Here is a 19,953-nt window from a genome sequence, read left to right on the forward strand (position 1 = left end):
CTCCTTTCCTTCATCCCTCCATCCTCAATCAGTCTCTCTTCTGGCCTGGCATCTGGTTTCTTTTTATCTCAATCCTCTTTTTTTTTTAATTAATTTCATCTTTCGATTTTAATAATCTTCTGTCATCTTTCTCTCTGGCTATCGGGCGTACTCCCTCCCTCTTTATATGTCTCCCTGTCTATCGCTGGGTCCGTGTGTCGCTCTCCTGTATCTGTCCATCCGTCTGTCTATCCGTCTGTGCATGTGTCTGTCTGTCTGTCCGTCAGGCGGGGGGTGGGGGCGTGGGGGGGGGCCCCACGGTAGATGAGGAGGGTGCGGGGACCCTCACTTCCTGCGCGGCTGGTGTTCCTGAGTCAGTCCCTGGGTAGGGCTGCCCATCTCTGTGAAGCCCTGGGGGTTAGGGCCGGAGCCCATGCCGCCTTTCTGTGGCTGTTTGACCTGGGTCAGAATGTCCCGGATCTTCCTCTGAGCCAACTGGATGACAGAGGAGAGATGAGAATGGTTTGGATCAATTTGAAAGCTGCGCTAGTCCAACATATGAATGTTATCTAGCCTGTCCGAGCCCCAAACAGTTGGTGAACATAGTGCAGCCTATGGCAGCTCAAGAGCCAGATTTTTTTCTCAAGAGTTGTTGGAGACCAAACCAGAACTAAAAGGAGAGTGAATATTGGACTTGGTTGGGTGGACAAAAACAGGACTCAGAATGCTAATGTAGCTCTGTTGCAAACAATATGACTTTACTCTCTGTTTTGCAGTCTTTTGGAACAAAATATCTTGGGCCACCTCACGACTTAAGTCAAAACATCACAGGTACACAGGAACATCATAAGTTCTTGGCTCAAACAGCCATGTGCTCCACATGGGCATAGCATCGCAACGTAAGCAGACTTCTTGATTACTAGAAGTGACTTATTTAAACAGTCCTAGTATAGGAATGATTCTGTCCCAAGCTTTTTGAGTTGATCACTGCATAAGTGAAGATATACAGTAATTGAGTATCATCTACATAAAAATGTAATAATGCTCTGTGCCTACTCATTATGGGACAAAGGAGAGGCACGTAAATAAGAGAAAGGAACGGGACCCAGAAATCGACACGAGGTACACCACAAGTCGTTTTTTTGGTAGCTATGCTAGCGGGGGCTGGGCATAATTACAGGAGTTGGCCTTTATGGCTAGATTAGCAAGCGTAGTCTGTTGTATTAAGAATTAACGAAAAAAATTAAAACCGTTAAAATTCAACTGTATTTTACATTGTTAAGTTTTGTTTTATTTGGTATGTTACAGTTACTGGTGTTGCTTGGTAACTTTGGCTTACTGTGGCATTTCAGAGTTATTTGCCACTAATGAGTTCATAGGTTTGTTACTAAACTACTATTTTTAAGATATGATTATGTATTTGGTTCAATAATTTATGGCACTTTAGCTACATGCTAAAGGTACATTATGTTAAAGCGTAATGTGGCAACAGAGTAGCAGGAGTACCTGGCTGGCGTAGAAATGTCCATTGATCTTGACAATGACCTGGTCATTTTCATCAGGTGTCTGTTCCCTGGGGACCACCACCTCAGCTGCTGTAAGGTTCTGCAGCTCATTCACCTGGAGACACAAGTGTTGGTTACTACAGGAGAAAGTAATGGCCTTATGGCAGGACGTTGTAGGTTTGACGGCAAAATGTGGAGGTTAGTTTACAAATTCGACAGCTAAGGGTTAAAGACCCTTCAGTGGGCAGAAATCTTGCTGTGGTAACCAACGCATGCCTAAGCAAGGAAGGACTTGAGGCGAGGTTCAAGTGGCTTACCGTCTTGCCTCCTTTGCCAATGACTCTTCCTGCAGCTGCAGCGGCCATCTTGATGTGAGTCTCCAGTTTGACCTCCTCCTTTGGCCCAAAGAAATTCTCCTCCTTCAGTTTGCCATAGATTCTGCCCTGAGCCTGCAGGGGGGAGACAAAAGCAGTTTTAATATTGCCTCACCAGCAGTTTGATACACCAAATAAGATACTACGCAAAATAAATGGCATTAACATTTATCAGCTGGAAATGTCTTGTGAGTGTTTACCTTAAACTGAGCCTCAGGGGGACCTGTCACAATCACCATCCTCATTTTAGAGTCTGGAGTTTCAGCTGGGGCGATCTGGAGGAAAGGAGACACACATCATTGACCTTCAATGGTTTAGGTTTGGTTTCAGAAGTCAGGGTTGTAGGGGGCGCCTAGGTTAGTTTAATTGCCTGAGACCTGAATGCATAATGTTATATTTACACCTTTGCTGCCTTATCTTTGACTAATTTATGCATTAAAAATGTGTGATTAAAATTATACATTTTAAACTGCAAATTCTAATAGAAATTAAATGGGGGGTTTTTCCCTTAAAAACATGCAGAGGTCTCTGTAGTTTTCTTTCAGCCCTGAGTAGTATCTGCAGAGCTTCTTCTCAGCATAGTGTAGTCTGTTATTGTGATATGTTTCCCTAATCAGTATGTAGCATGTTTGATCATTTTGTAAATTGCAGACCTTGATGGAGGCCCCAGCGAAGCGGCTCAGCTGTTTGATGTGCTGTCCTTTCTTTCCAATGATGGCTCCCACTGCCTGTGCTGGGATGTAAACATGGACAGTCTCCTGCTCTGGAGCCTGAAAACACACAAAGACAACATTTAATTTCATAAACTGAATATCTATTACAGGACTAATATATAGCTACTAGGGGTTTTGGTCAGAATTCCCCTCAAGTCAAAAGTGTGCTTTGCTTCTTCTTCCTTCACTGTGCAGAAAGATGTGTGTGCAGAGTTAGTTTTCACATTGATCTGCTGAAGGAGGGAAAGTTTCTCTGAGCTCACCTTAAATCTCAGTTCAACACCTGCACGTACCAGCAGGATTGATGACATCACAGCTAGTTTAGAAGCTAACCATGGGCCAGTACGCATCTTAAACAAGTGTCGCGTGGAAACTCTAGCACACATGTACTGTGTATGGACTTATGGTGAAGTTAATCAAGGAACAGAACAGAGGGCACCATAATCTTCTGTCCCCTCAGTACTCATTTCAGGGGGGAAAAAACTTAATTTTAATTTGGTCGCCACACATTTGTCTGTTGATCAGAGGCTTATGAAAGTTGAAAGCCGTAACCTTTAAAAGTTATGAGGTTTGAAAGGACAAAGTCAGTGCATTAAAGTAAGTGGTTTGCACTGACGTCTCTCTCTGGGAATTTTCGGTGCAGGTATTCTTACCCCAAAGCAACCATAGGGGGCACCAGCGGCTGCGTTTCCGGGCGGGGGGGGGGGCATGTTGGAGGAGGAGGGGAAGAGGCCCAGCGCACCCAGGTTGAGCCCGGGGATCAAGTGGGTCTGTTGCTGTACAGAAGAAAACTGCAGGTTAGAAACCATCTGGAGTTTTGCGTGTGCGTGTGCATGTTGGAACATAAAGCTCATGTGTGTTGGAAAGTGTTATATATTAGATATGTTAGATATTTTGGTTTTTCGTAAGAGTATTGAGCCTTGAAAAAATTCACAAATAATTATTAGGCAAATAAATAATTGTGTAAAATATGAGCATGAACCCATAATAAATCAACCAACAAGCTGCTGCTGAAAAATATGTATAGTATGTATAGTAGTTGTATAGACATGCTACCTACCGAGCCAGCTAACTAGCTAGAATATCTTATCAGCTTGGAGTATTACTGTCGTCCATTTGAAGAGCAGTGACCACGACAGCTCCATCGCCATGATGAGCGACATAATGAAATAAAAACATCTCCATCTTTTCAACCCTGACTGAATGACCATTTGTACTACACCTAATATATATCTGACTGCTCTACTTAACTAGTTACTTTGCAGAATAAGAGCTTAACAGAAAAACAAAATACTCATCACATGAGGGCCCTGTTTACTCAGCCCCCTTTGTATTCCCAGTCCTACACCTGTTAGTGCGTGCGCCTGTGTTTATGCAGACTCACGTTCATAGCAGCAATGTCGTTCTCATAGGCCTCTCTGACCTTCTTCATGACCTCCACCTCGGCCAGACAGCAGGCTTCAATAGCGCCTTTGATTGTGATGGTTCTCTCTGGATTGTACAGTGTCAGGTCCTGAAGACTGGACACATTACAAGGGGAGTGGTTACTGATATAGCTGATCAGTGATCAATTTACTACAAAGTTACTTATCAGCTGCTATAAAGCTTTTATGATGCATATATGTTATGTCCGTATGTGACCCTGATTCACAGGGTTGAATTAGGTCTTTGACACTTACAATGAGAGAGCTCAGTGTGTGTATGTGTCTTACGGGGAGATGGTGATCTTGGTGTCTGTGTCCTGTTCAACTTTTTTCAGGTTGCGTCCCTCCTTCCCAATCAGGCGTCCAACAAAGTTGTTGTGAGCCAGAATCTTTAGAGGAACCTCATCAGCACTGCAAACAGAAAAAACACTGGTCATTTACAATGAACATTTTTATCTACAAAAAAAATATTTAACTATTTTACTGCTGGACACAAACTTTATATTACAGTAACTGTCCAGGATTATGTTACGCCGCCTCATTTGAATACACCACGCTGGATTGTTGTTTCAAACCTACGTCTTTGTGTCTTTAGCCTCCTGGTGCATAATGTCCAGGATCATGCGGCAGGCGGATGAGCAGCCCTCAGGGGTGGAGTGGATGCTGATCGGCTTCTCAGCAGCACCTGCATTCTCCTTGCGATGCACGTCAATCCTGCAGCAACAGAAAAAGACCAGAATCTCTTTGTTAAGTTTCTAGTCTCTGTGCGTCCCGGGTTCGGTGCAGAAGTTATTATGGTAAAAGGGTCTAACACAGGGCTGTAGTATACACATAAATGTGCAGATCAAGTGTCGTGCAATATATTTTATATATATATATATATACCCTCTAAAGAAAATATGACATGTGTTTTAGGGAAACCTTAATACAATCCCACACAGAGAAATCAGTTTTGGTTTCTATCAAGGAAACATTTGAAAACAAAGCAGGGCGTGGTCACTCTCTTGTGAATCTGGAATCTGCCAATATTAGATTATTATCAGAGTGCCAGCTATTTTGATATTTCTAAGAAATAACTTCTTGTGACATAATTGATTGAGTGTGGCTGTGCAGTGCTGTATTTTGGTATTCTATTGTTTAATTTAAAGGACATCTTTTGTGTTTGTATTTAAAGTGTTAGGTGTAGGTAATGCAGTATGAAGAGGTGGACTGATAATCAGGAGGATCGGGAGAAATCCCGGTGGGCTGGTACTGTTTTAGATAAAATTGCTTTGTGCTTATGTTATTGAGCCTTAGGGGAGCTGATGATGAATACATGAATTGATGAAGTTAACATGGCCAGGGCAAAATTGATCAGTAAACTTAATTAGGAGTGGGTAACTGGCGTGGCATTGATTGCCCCCGAACAATCAATGACACAGTTTTTTGCAACAAGCTTCAGTAATCCAAGTTTGGAAGCTTTTATTTCTCTTTGCATGTATTCATTCTTAATGTCGTTTCCTGCTTCCACAAAGAGTGATAGTCAGCTGAGACAAGGACAGAAGTAGGTTTGAAGTTTGAAGTGTCTTTTCAGAAACCAGGGCCCTTTATTTGGCAAGGAACGACACTTTGAGAGGGTCTCTGCAGAAACCACTGTAACAGGGAACACGCAGCTTTGCACCATTGATGTTTCTTTCAGAACCACCAATTTTAGCAATAATATAAATCAGTCAAAACTTTGATCGTTCTTAGACAGACATTGCGCATGACTCAAGGACTTGATCTTTTAGTCTGAATCCACTTTAGTTGTTTCAGTGTATTTCTAAAGACTGGGTGACATTACAGAAATACATTTTCCCACACCTATAATAGACATAAAGAAGATTCCATGTTCTTCAGGGAGAGGTGACCACAGCCACAGAGGGCTTTTTGTAGGGAGTCAAATTTCATACTATTTTAATTTGCATATACAGTCATTTTTTAAAGACGAGAAAAAGGTTATTTAAAGTCTACTATATAATTGGCATAATGGAAAATAGTCTACCATTATGAGATAAAGCTGTGGCATCATATTTTAAGTTTAAGTTTTAGTTTTTTGCCCATACACATAAAAATGTAGCAAATTCTATTGATATTTACCCTTATCTAAAACTTGAAACCACGACTGTCAGGAAAACTAAATTCTGCTCTTACTGCTCCAGTGACGTAGCACGGTCGTCGCAGTAATCCTCAAAGTCAGTGTAGGACACTCCATAAATGATTCTCAGTCCTACTCTGTGGAAGGAGTGTCTTTCCTCCTAAGAGTGGTTCTGAGATGTTTGATAAATACAGGTCCAGAGTGTTTTTAATGAGTGTATTTCCTCCTCAGCAGCCTTTTCCCAGTTGAGGCGGACCACTGCATTACTGAAGACTCTAAGATTGTGTGTGTGTCGATACACATGTTACTGAAAGTGATACACTAATCTTGGTTTCATTGACTAAAAAAAACACCACATGTACACACAGATGAAGCGGGCACTCACTTGCTCTGCGTCTGCTTGGTGATGTTGCGAATGGTGGCTCCCTCCTTGCCAATGATGGCCCCGACGTACTGCGTTGGTACCAGCAGTCTCAGAGGGATGTCGGCGTGCGGAGGTTTGGAGTGCATCCCAGAGCTCGGGGACCCACCGCGGGGACCGCCTCTGGGCCCGTAACCAGGGCGCCGGCCGTTATCGGGGCCTCGCTGGCCTCCCTCCAGCTCGGTGTTCTCGTCTGGGATGTAGGAGACGCGCAGGGCATTGTTCTCAAACTGGTATCCATTCAGCTTCTGGATGGCTCTGAGAGGGACACAGCACATGAGCAGAGGGTCACGTACAGCACTTGGCATGTGAGGCGTGCAAGCAGCATCCCATTAGATATAGATAGATAGATATATCTCCCATATAGATTTCAACCATTTGAAAACAAACAAATGGCTCATTTCTTATTATTGCTATGATAGTGGTTGAATGAAACTAAGGGCATTTACTCAAGTACTGTGCAAGTTTGATGCACTTGTATTTACAGGCAAATATTGTGATCACCACGACGTTTCTCTGGCAGCTATAGTAACTAGTTGCTTTGACAAGCTAAAGATTTTTATACCAAAGATATAATCAGCTGATAAAATACGATGCATTGGTATAGAGTCAACTACCCACCAGTACATAAAGTTGTTAGAACACAACCAACTACAACAGTAAAATGATGCTAACACATTACTGCATCAGTCATGGAATAAAACAGTACTTTTACTTTGATACTTTGCTGTTAATACGTTTGTACTTCTAGTTTAATAAGTATTTTTATAGTGTGGTAATGCAACCTTATCTAAAGAAAGAGATTGCAATACTTGCTCCACTAGTTTCACGTTGCAGTTCCTTTAAATGTCCGCTAGGTGTCACAAGTGGAGCGTATAAAACGTGCTGAAAACCTCACAGTTTGATTTAGATACTTATATAAATTATATTGTTATAATTATTAATAATATTATAATTATTATTATATTGGAACTTCAGTTAATGGATTATACCTTTTTAAAAAGTGCATTTAGTCCGATCTCTCGAAGAGGCAAAAGAATCCACAAACAGGTGTAAATACACAAATATACTGTATCTCTTTATTCTGCAAAATATCAACTAAGGACACATTTTTAAAAGGCACCAAGAACAAACGGCGGCTTTTAAAGAGATAAAAAAATAAAAGTGACAGTGTGATATTGAGCAGGATATTAAAGGGAAGGAGGAACTTACTGCCTGGCATGCTCCCGGGATGCATATGTGACATTAACCACTGCAGTCTCACTGTCTGTATTCACTGAGAGAGAAAGGAAAAGGAGAGACTCTTAAAATACATTATGTTGGTTTATTAATGGGTCAAAAATGACTCTGTACACAGCAAGTAAAGCCCAGAGTTCACTTTCAGTAATAATATTAATAATAATAATAAAATGCTGTGTATTAGTAATTTAAGTCTTTATTTAATTGAATTATTAAAGATTTCCCCTCTGGGATCAATAAAGTATTCTGATTATTATAAGAAGTAGTTGTTATTGGTAGCAATAGTATTGTGTTGTCAGTGCAGCAGTCTTCTCAAAGATTTCTGAATCGATAGACAGCGTAGTGCAGTCTCTAATTGAATCAGTGATTAATAACTATCTATATATCCATCTGAAGGATCCAGTACTTCAGCTCATTCTGCTTCCTCCCATCCTCGCTCCTCCCATCTCCAGCCTGAGATCCGGAAATCGACCGAGGTCAGCCATCACATCCCTGAGGGAGTTCTAAATCCCTTAAATGTGTCATGAAGGAGGTAAGGAGTGAGGCTTTCAGAGGAACCACAGGTGTATCCTACACAGAAGTCTTTTACTGGACAGCAACACCCATCAGAATCTGTTAAGTGATTAGCCAGCACATCTGATGAGACAGTGATATTAATATAACTGCATGACTGCAATAAGGTAGATTTGGGAAACCCGGGGAAACAGCACCAAGAAAGTGTGTAATCCAAATTATGAACACATCATAAAACACTTGCTACTTTGTCTCCTTTATCTTCCAAATGGCCTTTTCTTTTCTTCCTTTTTTTAAAAGCTAAAATAATTAATCAACTTATTGATTAGCTCATGGACAGAAAGATAATGTGCAACTATTTGGATCATCAATAAATCATTAATGATTTTTCAAGCCAAGATGCCAAATTTGCCCTAGTTCCAGCTTCTAAATTATGCTGATTTGCTGCTTTTCTTTGTCTTATATGATAATAAACTGAATCTCTCTGAGTTTTGGACTGTTGGACAAAATAAGACATTTGATTCACAGTATTATGAAGTTAAACAGACTAAATGATTAATCGACTAATTGAGAAAATAATCAGCAGATTAATCACTAATGAAAATAATCGTTAGTTCCAGCCCTACATTTCTTAAATGTTTTCGTTCCAATTTAGCTGCACAGTAACACCTATTATCAGTGCTGTAATATTCCATTCTGTGACGGTCCAATACATCACATCTCTTCCTCACACCTCGAGGAGCCAGCCCGGTGCCACAATATACAATATGGCATGAATGGGAATGTCTTTATCTTTACTTGCCTGTGCTGTTCCTGCTCCTGAGTTAGCTGCTTTTAATGTAAAAATGACCATACATGGCAGATGGACTTGAAGATAAATGTGGGTAAAACTCAAGAGTCTTACCTTGCTCACAGTTCTCTACGGTTCCACACTGGGCCAGCAGCCCATCCAGCACCTGACACAGAAAGAGAGAGAGAGAAGAACACTCAGTCATTTCAGAATATAACTAAGCCTAAAAAGGAACAAGAAAAGACACATGAACTTGGCAACATGATTAGTATCATTGTTTGTTGCACCAATGCAGTAAGGATAGGGAGGAAGAAAGCCCACGGAGACTGCAGGGCCCAGATTGTCATGCTATTCCCCTGAGAAGCAAAGTGGAGCTGCAGTCAGATTCTAGGCTCCAGAAATCAAACGCCTAAGAATCACACTTCAGGATTTGCTAAAGGGCCAACTTTAAGGGTAAAACGTTATTTGTGTAACGTTATTTAGACGTTTAGACGTTATTTCAATAAGTCACATTCATCAAGCAACGTACGCCTACTTATCAATCATCACATGTATGCTCAGAGTAAGAACAGCCAATCAGAGACAAGGATTTAACCTACTATGTGCCTTATTGGTAATTCTTTAGAAAAGGTTTATTCAGTAATGTGCCGTGCTACAAAAAATTTAAAACAAAACATGTTATTTTAATTTTGAAGTAAATTGCATTTTGTACTGTGACTCCAAAACACAAAATCTTGGGTCTACTCTTAACCAACTTCAGAGAGCCCAAAATGTAACTCTTCGCAGGTGGACAAAAGGCTCAGGTTCTCCGGTTTAGCTACAACAGGCTGGTTTCTGACAGGAAGATTCCAACTTTAAAAGAGGTTACTGCTTATATATTACCACTACGCATATGTCTTGCTTGGCACCTGTTTGTTTTAGATGTAAACACGACAAACACTTAACATAGATTAAAGCTGTAATTCCACAAAAATATTGTAGAGCAAAAATAATACAAAGAACCACTTGAGATTTCTTTTCCTTTCGATTCTCAAATGGTATGCAAATATATGCACTGTGCAAAAACTATCATATACTGGGGGATAAAGACGGTGTGTTGTCAAATGTACTTGACCTAATTAGGAATTTAACATCTACACATTACAATTAGTTTTTTAATAATTTATTCCTGATCAAATTACCACCTTTACTTCTTCTACCTAACATGCTTTTATTTTGAAGAATATTTCTATGCCCCTCCCCGGGGGCAGCACTTCTATCTTGCATGATCATTCATTTATTCTCAGGATTATTTTCAGAAGCAGGTAAATGACATGTTTCAGTCCATTTTTGCGGAGAGACGTCGCCCTCATGTGGACACACTCTGCAGGATCAGAGCAGCGTGGAGACGGAGGAAGAGAGGGAGAGGATCTGGCACTTATTCAACTGGCGCACACACACAGCCACTCCCACAGGCCATGCTTGCCAGAGGAGGCATGCAGTGTGCCACACCCTCACAAAAACATTAAAACAGTACACACAAGAACAGCTACACTGAGCTGCATACTGAACTGAGAAGCCAATGTTGAAGTGCCTTGAGCCTGCACTCTCTCTAAGTCTTTGACAAAAGGACACTAATTCTCATTTGATTTCTTACCTCAGTAAACACCTTCCTAAAAAATGTATGGTTTCAATCTCTTGTTTCAAGTCTTCTTCAATCCGGCATGATGTTCATTTAGTAAATTAACCCATTTCAAGGAAAGATTGTAAGATTATAAAGCGGGGGGTGCTTTAGAACGTGCTTTAGAACGTGTCTACCATGTGATTGACAGGTCAATGCCACAGCGACCTGTCAATCAGGACAGATGCGAATCATATCCACTGCACTGTGTACCTTTAACAAGCCGTGAACTTGTTTTTGAGTGTTGTCTGTGTTTTCATCTAAGAACTTCACAGTGTGTTTCCACTTCATGAAAGGTAATTTTGGTTATTAGCTAACTGTGGCTTTTTCGCCTAAAAATGTATTGTTCAGCATCAGTTGTACTAAAAGACACTTTAAGGAGTCAGGTGTTCCTTTTGTATGCTCGCCAAAATTAGCATCCCAATTGATATCACAGTTAACGTGAGCTACAAATGCACCTTACTAACCAAGCTAGCTAGCTCCACCCTCTCATCCGAATACGGCCACTACGGGTTCCACGGCCAAAATGCCAAAGGTCCACAAACCAATGGGTGACATCACAGTGGCTGCGTTGATGCGTTACATGGTCTATGAGCTACACACACACACACACACACAAACACACCACGTGTATGGAGCATATTGATCCTCCCACATTGCCATCTTCTGCATTCAGTCTTGTTTGATGAATCAACTGATTAAAGATGAAGTGAACAGATTCAGCAGAGATACGAGAGGAGCCAGTGAGAGGATAAAAAGAGAGATTTGCTGCTCTAAACACCAGATGTCTCAAAGCACTTATGCAACTTTAACAGTCTTCAGAAATGATATTTTTGGAGACATTCTGGGTGGTCCACAGTGTTACAGTATTTTCATAGTGCTTTTTGTGTTTTGTCAGCAAGAAAACAGGTGTATGTGTTCAATTTTGGATGGGCTATTTTCCTTTGTTAGTCTAACCCTGATTCTCTTTACATTTTGAAGTTTAAAAAGTATAGATTGGGACTTTAAACGTCCCCATTATCCTCAGAACTTCTGTCTTTTGACAATACTTGCTTGTGGTGCATAGTAAATTGAAAGTAGAAAAGCAGTTCAGATGATAGATCTTTAATTAGAGACACATTACAAATGCTGCAGCTCCTCATGTTAGTTTAAACATACATTCATACTCCGGGGGCGGGAATGTGAATTTTGGTTGGTACAATATTTCAGCGCTATACATTCAGTATTGAAATATCACAAAAGGGATCCAGAAGTAGTTAAATGTCACTATTAGGTATTCAATTGATTATGAGTCAAATTCTTATGGTCTTTCTTTGCTTCCATATCTATAGTGCTGTTTTGGCTGTGCATAATGCTGCTATATAAGATGTACTGTGTGCATAGAGTGCATGTATGCAGGCTCAGATGCAGAATTCATGTTGCTCATATCTCTTTTGTTTTATTGTTTTGTGAGTGTATACTGTAAAACACAGCATTTGTATGAAATTGTGTTGTACAGTTGTTCCATTCAGCTTCTTGGTGTTAAATGTTACTGTAGTTGATATTAGGCACCTAGTTCACGTGACAACATAATTCCAATACATGAGCATGTTTGTTTCCCAGTTTTGAGTCCTATCCATATTCGAGACATGGAAAATGAGAATCTAGGCTATTGGTATCCCTGTGTACAAAATATTAACAGTATCCAGGTTTCTGACGGCCTGCAGTTGTGACTTGATTTTTCAACATCTCAGTCACCATGTCTTGTACCAACAAAGAACAATCATTAACCTGGATCAGGTCTTTACAAGTCACAGTGTTCTGGTTTCTATCTATCCAGGTAGCATTTCCAGGTTTCTTCAAACCAGCCTGATCAGCCTTTCTGATGTTTATACGTAAAAGGCATAACCAGAATACTTCTAAACCACAATCATAACCAGGATACTAATGCAGATGTAAACTTTCTTCCTGACAATTAGTTACTGTTCAACTCTAATCTCTGGGCTCCCATTACAACTGAAAATCATTCACTTCCACACAAAGCTTTGAGCACTCAGGTTTAAGCGAATAAATTCTCACCTAGATTTGTGGTTTCCAGCCCCTGAGTGAAAGTCAGCCCAAGGAGGTAAAGAAAAATATGACCCATAAATAGCACCCCCACACACACACACGCACGCAACCACACTTCAAGTGATGCAAATATTTGCAGTGAGGCCAGTCTGGGTATTACAAGATTTAACATTCACACCTCCTAGTATCAGAGATACTGGGCCAGATTCTCAGAGTGGAGGGGGCAGCTGGCAATCTATCAGAGCCAGTTCAGTTCCTGCAACAGAGAAATACCGCCCAGTGCAGGTGTGCGTGGCCACACATCTCACATTTTTGGCCACCATTCCGATACTGATGCTGCGGGGACTCGTGCTTTGTGCTGCAAGTCAGCCTCCATAAGGCTTTTTCTTGCTTTCTTTATTCCGCCACGAAGACAGATTCTGACTATCACTTAAACATCTGATGTCTGACTTTCACAACTCAGTGCACAAAGCTGTTTTGTTCTCGATTATCTTAAGTGGGATTAAGACTCTTTACAAAACTACACATTAAAGCTGCTCAGGCCAATTAATTCCAAAAGAACACTTGTGGCTTTTGGAAGAACTTTAATCATTTCAGAACTGTGTGATAAGTGAAGCAACGCCAGTATTAAATGAAAATTAAATGTGCTTACAAGGTGCTGCCTGACCACGTTTGACAACAAAAGTGTGTGTTGTTCCAAACGGTCTAGCTAGAAAGCGGCATGTACAAGTGTGAATAAATGCAACATAAATGGTGAGATGCAGCCCCTGACGTCAAAATGCAAAAAGCAGTTCTGATCATGTTTACTGGCCATTTAAAGCTCGCTCCAGAACATTGTAACAAGCCCAGCTCTTTTTTGTGACATGTCCAAAAATGAATTACCCAAAATAAAATGGTTAATAAAATGCATACACTACTCAGAATAGTCAGAAAAGGCCTTCTGAACTATTTGTGAATACGCAAAAAAACAACCTCAGTTGCCTGCGGGGAAACCTGATTTGCTGCACATTGTTGGGCTCGTAATGTTATTGGCTAAGATAACATTACTCCCCCCTACCACAGCCTGGGTGTGGCTGGGTATGGACAGGGGAGAAGTTAGAATTGACCTGTTGGGTTTTAGCTCACATTGGAGCCTTTTATTTAGCTTTACTGTATTCACAGACGCTAGTATGTAGGCTTCTTTTTGCTGTTCTTGTTTTGAGTCTGCACTCATTGAGCGGAAGAAACTCAGTTTACAAAATACTATGTTGTGGGTGGTAGAGATGTGTTGAGGTGGCTGGCAGCGCGAAGTCAAAGTATGTTACTGTGTAAATGATCCCAGCAAGAAAAATAATAGAGGAACTGACCTCCCACTGCAGGTGAGGTGGAATGTTTCTGATCTGCAGTTTCCTGGTCCTGTGGAGACAAAGAGAAAGGAGAGGATATTAGCAAGTTACACAAACCTGACAGTAAACAGTAACAGAAGGGTCTCAAACTTTTGGTAAATAAATAAATACGACTTGTGATGTAAATAATTAAGACGAAACGTGTGCGTGCGTGTTTAAACTGGACGCTGATGACAGGTCTGACTGTGTTAGGCTGAGGGTTCGGGGATGAGAGCAAGTGAAAAGAAGAAGAGGCCACTGAATGGCACCCGAACGTGATGTGCGAGACAAACAGGTGGTGACTGGAAGAGAGTCTGTTTGAAGTGACTTCCTTTGATACAAAAACAAAATCAAAACAGCGCACTAACACTCCATCTATCAACTCCGACTGGTTGAGCTCACACACACACACACACACACACACACAGGTCCAGCCACATTTGACCTGGACACCATAATTCACACAGTCTGAAACTGTAGCTCCATTCACATCATTGCTCAAATAACAGCATGCCAGCAAGTTGCTGTGCATACACCATCGGTGCTACCGTCTCTCTGGACCTAAATGAACTGCTGGAAACATCTTGTTCTTGACTGATTCTGACGTGACCACCAGAACATTTCTGTTGATAGGTGGGGGGACAGGAGGGCCACACAATTTCCAACAGGTTTAAGTCTCTACTAGCAACACAACTACCTCCCCAACTGCTATGCACCGAAAAATCACTGAGGCCCCATCCACACTACTCCGTTTTGGTTATTAAAACAGAGACCTCTTGCAAGGTTTGCTCCTCCCGTCCAGACTAAAACGGCGAGATTTTAGTGAAGACGGGCAAAAACACAGGACTTTAGAAACAATGATGCAGACACTCACTTTTGGCTCTCTGATTGGGTCGTATAAGTCAGAAAAAAGCAGAAACACGATGCTGCTGGCAGAGTTTTTGACTTGGCATTTTTATAAAAATATTTTTTTACCGTGCAAATAACACTTATAGCCTACACGTGTACTGCGCATGTCGCCGTATTAACTTTGCGACGACTCCCAGTCTGTTTTCCGCTGCCACACTCCCGTGTTACATTCAGTAACAGTCCCAGCTCGTTATTGATCCATGTAAAAAAAAATAAAAAAAATATCTGGTGTAAGTCTTTGTCTATATTTCTTTATTCTTTCGCCAGATCTTCTGTAACTACAGAATAGACTATCTGCTTCATGTTTGCCCCGTGTACCTGAACAGCCACTCAATGTTCGGCATTTTCAGACAGTATAGACGGAGATCAACTCTGATACGCAGCTAAAACGCTGGTGTGGACAGAGATTGTATTTGTTTTAAAACTCTGTTTTTAAACTAAAAACGGAGTAGTGTGGACGGCGCCTGAATCAACTGAAAGTAATGGGGCGGCTTCCTTCTCTACCACCCACACACACAGTGGGGGAAGGGTAGTCAGCTGAATAGAAGGGTGGCAGTCCTGTATGTGGTAGGGAAAGTGCATTTAATCCTGTATTTTTGCCAGTTTGTATCTTCTTTTTTTGTGTGTGTGTCTCTGTGAGCAGATTTGGTTATACGTGCTTGCTGTCATCACTGTAACCCTGTATGTGTGTATATTTTCTTGGCTGTGTCTTGTCCTTAGGTGCATCTGGGTGCTTGGAACAGAGCTGCAACTAAATGATTCTCAAGAATCTGACAATGTGTAATGGTTCTTAAAACCCACCTCTACGCTCTACTATTTTTCCATCCGTTGCATTAGTGCTGCACCTTTGACCTTTGGCCTTCTTACCCAAACTGCTTGTATTGAAATGTAGAAACATTAAACAGTGCAGTCCATCTTAACAACCCATAAACATCTTTACTGCTCCTTATCCAACCCCTCACCCAACCGAACTGAGCATCAATGGCCGTAAAACCCACCAACCGCCAACCCCCATCTCCACCTCCCATATTAAAGCCCACCCAAACCCCCAGGAGGCTCCAGCACAGATGAATAGTCTTTTGTGCACTAGAATACCTGACACCCCCCACGCAAAAACATGGAAAAGCCCTTTGATCCTCGATCAATACTCAGCTATAATCACTAACTCCACCTCCAACCTGCAAACACGCATAAAAACAGAGCTCTTCTCCACCCCTCCACATGCATAACATCCACCATACACATCAAAACCTTCATGACACCCAACACACTCACACCCATGCGAAGTTCCACCTTAACACATCAACTCCATATTATCCTCTCCAGTGCCCCAGTCCACCCCCACAAACACACACATCCCAACCCCCATCAAGCCACCAACAGTGAACTTGTTTGACCCCTACAGCCACCTCCTGCCATCCCATAGCCTATCCCATTGGCTGAAACCATGGCAACAGGTTAGGAATGGGTGGGCAAAGAAGATGGATGGGCGGGCGGGCGGACAACAAAACAACGTGCTTCACATTTGCTTACGTGTTCATTCACTCATCCGTTATCTTTTCATTTTAAACATCTTTGCCTTTTACCTACATGGACGTGATCGGCCTTGTTGGGTCTCCTGAGCTAAATGCTGAATAAACACATAAAATATAATAATACACTATTTCCAAAGAACATAACTGCATTCATTAACATACATATCATTGTTACAATCATAAACATCAGGTGTATTAGTAGTATATAATGCCTCATGGGAAAAGTGACTATCAATATGTTGAGTGAATTCCAAGCTTTAATTGTACATATGCTTGAAAAATGACAATTCGGGTGAATGGAATTGGAAGTGAATAACATAATTGTAAAAAAGCATCACTGAAACAAGAAAGAAATGTTCTCTGAGAACCTCATCCCTGACGCATTGTTGATATGCAAAGATGGAAACACATTGTCAATGAAGCTTAAAAATGTCTTAGGTCGAACGTAAAAACTGGAGCTGTTGAGGTTCCCTCAGCTGTGAAGGCATTAAATCCATGCTCAGCTCCAACCTCCAGCAGAACAAAGGGCCAGAGAGAAAGAGGAGAGGAAAAGAAAAGAAGCCAAGAGAATGAAAAGAGCATGGTCCTCAAGGAGGAGGTGGAGGAGAGGAAGAGGAGTGAGAGGCTTTGCTAGGCTTTTCTAGGAGGGGTTGAAGGCCAAAAGGTTAGAGCTCTTCAGACCAGACAGAGGGGGCCCTGGGACCACGGCGAGTCGCGTATGTGTGTGTGAAGGCGTTGTCCTACACTTTCATAGCCAAAAAATACAACAGAGTAAAGTACAATATGTGAATCCATAAGATTTTTTAAGAGTGAAATCAACATCTACATAACTTTCCTTCCAGCTCTTTGTACTGTAAAGGCAAACAAGTTTAAGTGTGTCCTTCTACATCAACACCTGCCCCTAAATTTAGTCATGTCCACTGTCAGGGCGGTAACCCCAACAGGTCCCAACTCCTTTTAAGAAATTCACTCCTCTACCTAATGATCTGCAGAGGGATACAAACTCATTACTACAGTGACATAGAGATGTGGAGTTAATTGCTAATTATACTTCCAGATTAGGTTATACAGTAAGACTAATTGCACCTGCAACTGTAACTGACAAGACACTGACACAGATTGTTGCACAATGACACCCGACGAGCGAGAACTTTCCCCTTCCCAGTGTTAACATGCCGACCCCCTTTTGTTTAGTTGAGAACTGCTGTAAGGTATTAACATGGCGTCCATGCTGCAGGCGATGTTGTTCTTTACTAACTGCTTTCAGGAGGTCTTGGTCAGTTCAGTTTAGGATATTTTCACATGCGAATATATATACACACACACATACATGCAGTATATAGATCCTAATCCTTCAGTGTAGATAAAAACATGTAAATCTCCAAATTTTGAGATTTCACTGGACAGCGACAAACTCTATTCTTGTTCTAACTAATGGCAATGAAAAGATGAGTATTTCTGTTCGCTCAGCACTGTACGACCTCTGGCGACTTATTGATCATGTCGCCCACTACGAATGCAAGGAATGGCACTGGCACCAGCTTGATGTGGTTTACGGGCTCTCCTATAAAACATCTCCATCCGTCCACTTGGTGTTGTGTAGCTTAATGAGTACAGTACCAACATGAACGTTTCTGGGAAACCATGTGCATGTGTTACGGCATGGTTTAGCAGTGCTTGTTTTAAGATGATTAAATCTGAGAAAGTCAGACAGAGACAGATTACGAGCTGAAAAGTCAATGAAAACTGTTCCCAGCAGTCTAGTGGGGCAGTACACACAGCCACACATTCATATAATAACACGCACACACACAATAACATGGGCATGATGCCGCTCAAAGCTACACAGTTTAATGTCATCCAAAGATCAAATAGGACTATGAAATGGTGTGTGTGTGTGTGTGTGTGTGTGCGCGCACTCCCAGAAGGACTTTTCATTGCCAGAAAAAGGCATGTGTGACAGGTTTGACTGACAACTTTTCTAACAGAGCATATGCAACCCAGATGGCAGGTGTTGATTACTATTTCCATGTGCTAAATCTGCAGGTAAATATACAAACCTATTGAAGAGACATATTTGGAAAGCCCTTTGTGCAACAAAAATTCGTTATTCGTTATTTTCACTTTAATAATTGCTTTATTGATTAAGAATTGTGAAATAAGGTAAAAGTCTGCTGCATACAATCAAAGACATGAGAAGAGGGCAACAGGAATCCACACACAGAGTTCACTTCAAGTCAACAGACATGAAGAGGATCCAGCTGGACAGCCTTACTGTCAGACACAAACACTCCCAGTAAAAGGAAAACAAAGCGCATACAAACTGTTCCAACACAAGTGCTTGTCGATACATCACAAAGCCTTTTATCCGCAGTTTCACTGCACCGAGCATTAGCTGCCGTCTGCAAGGGTCTCAAGTGACCTCACCAACAAACACATGATAAACCACAGCGCCTCCAGACCGCACTAAAACAAATCGGCATAACGGACCCAATAAACAAAGTGAAAGAACTCTGCGTGGTCAAAGGCGCCTCCAGCCTGGCTCTGCCCGATCTCAAGGCAACCTTCTGTGAATGGTAACATTTCCCCTGTGGGTCACAGTTTAAAGTTGAGGGTGTTTATTGTACAGACATGATATAGTCAGTAACTCTGGATCAATAGGATAATGTTTGCACAAATATCTACCAACACAAACCTGATCACTCAGGCCACATTTGGAGGTTGGTGACAACTTGAGTTACATAACGCATCCCTGACCATACTGAAGGTCAGCCATGTCAACCTCACAGAACGCTGGTACCACAAGTAACTTCAGTAACACTTCTGACTTGCCGTGCCGAACAACGCTGGCTATGTTTAGAAATAAGGTATCAAACGACCATAATCCTCCTCTCTAGAATGACCAAGCACAAATATAAACAGATCAACAGAACGTTCCACATCAGAGGCAGCCAACCTGGTTGTTTACAAAATTGTCTCAATGTCAAGTCATCGTATCAAACTCACCCAATATTAGATAAACATTTGTGATTGGCCCGACCAGTGGAAATCTGTTTGAATAAGGGGTGGGGACATTGCATCTGACAGAGCAAATGAAACACAAGCTCGTACATTTGTCCTGTTAGGGTTAAGGTTAGTGGATGTCGACGAGCGGGAGTTGAGCAGTTGCAAGCTCACAGGGAAGCTTGAGTGAGTGCGTATCACAGCCCCATGCTTGCAGGACCGCACTTGTGCTCGCGGAGCAGAAAGGCTCCCGGTCGAGGATGCTTTTTCCACTTGCGGATACCGCTCTTGTATCACGTGCCTGTTTTTATGTATTCAGACTAATTCAATGCCATATTTGTCGACAAGCAAGTGAATAA

General features: G+C 41.6%; 1 protein-coding gene across 2 annotated transcripts in view; it reads right to left on the reverse strand.

Moving 5' to 3' along the window:
- Window positions 1-304: 304 nt before the first annotated feature.
- igf2bp1 (insulin-like growth factor 2 mRNA binding protein 1) overlaps window positions 305-19,953 on the reverse strand; it is a 52,337-nt gene continuing 32,688 nt past the window's right edge. Inside the window, exons 3-15 of one of the 2 annotated variants that reach the window (XM_046034134.1) lie at window positions 14,130-14,178; window positions 9,189-9,240; window positions 7,745-7,808; window positions 6,497-6,790; window positions 4,575-4,709; window positions 4,284-4,406; window positions 3,956-4,091; window positions 3,225-3,347; window positions 2,512-2,628; window positions 2,059-2,133; window positions 1,802-1,933; window positions 1,486-1,599; window positions 305-474 (exon numbers count right to left, since the gene is read on the reverse strand). In XM_046034134.1, the coding sequence (XP_045890090.1) occupies window positions 325-474; window positions 1,486-1,599; window positions 1,802-1,933; window positions 2,059-2,133; window positions 2,512-2,628; window positions 3,225-3,347; window positions 3,956-4,091; window positions 4,284-4,406; window positions 4,575-4,709; window positions 6,497-6,790; window positions 7,745-7,808; window positions 9,189-9,240; window positions 14,130-14,178 (1,564 nt within the window). In that variant the 3' untranslated portion in view covers window positions 305-324. The remainder of the gene's footprint in view (window positions 475-1,485; window positions 1,600-1,801; window positions 1,934-2,058; window positions 2,134-2,511; window positions 2,629-3,224; window positions 3,348-3,955; window positions 4,092-4,283; window positions 4,407-4,574; window positions 4,710-6,496; window positions 6,791-7,744; window positions 7,809-9,188; window positions 9,241-14,129; window positions 14,179-19,953) is intronic. The other variant, XM_046034143.1, reaches the window with a different exon arrangement.

Source organism: Micropterus dolomieu, linkage group LG02 (genome assembly GCF_021292245.1).
Source record: "Micropterus dolomieu isolate WLL.071019.BEF.003 ecotype Adirondacks linkage group LG02, ASM2129224v1, whole genome shotgun sequence".
Lineage (NCBI taxonomy): Eukaryota > Metazoa > Chordata > Actinopteri > Centrarchiformes > Centrarchidae > Micropterus > Micropterus dolomieu.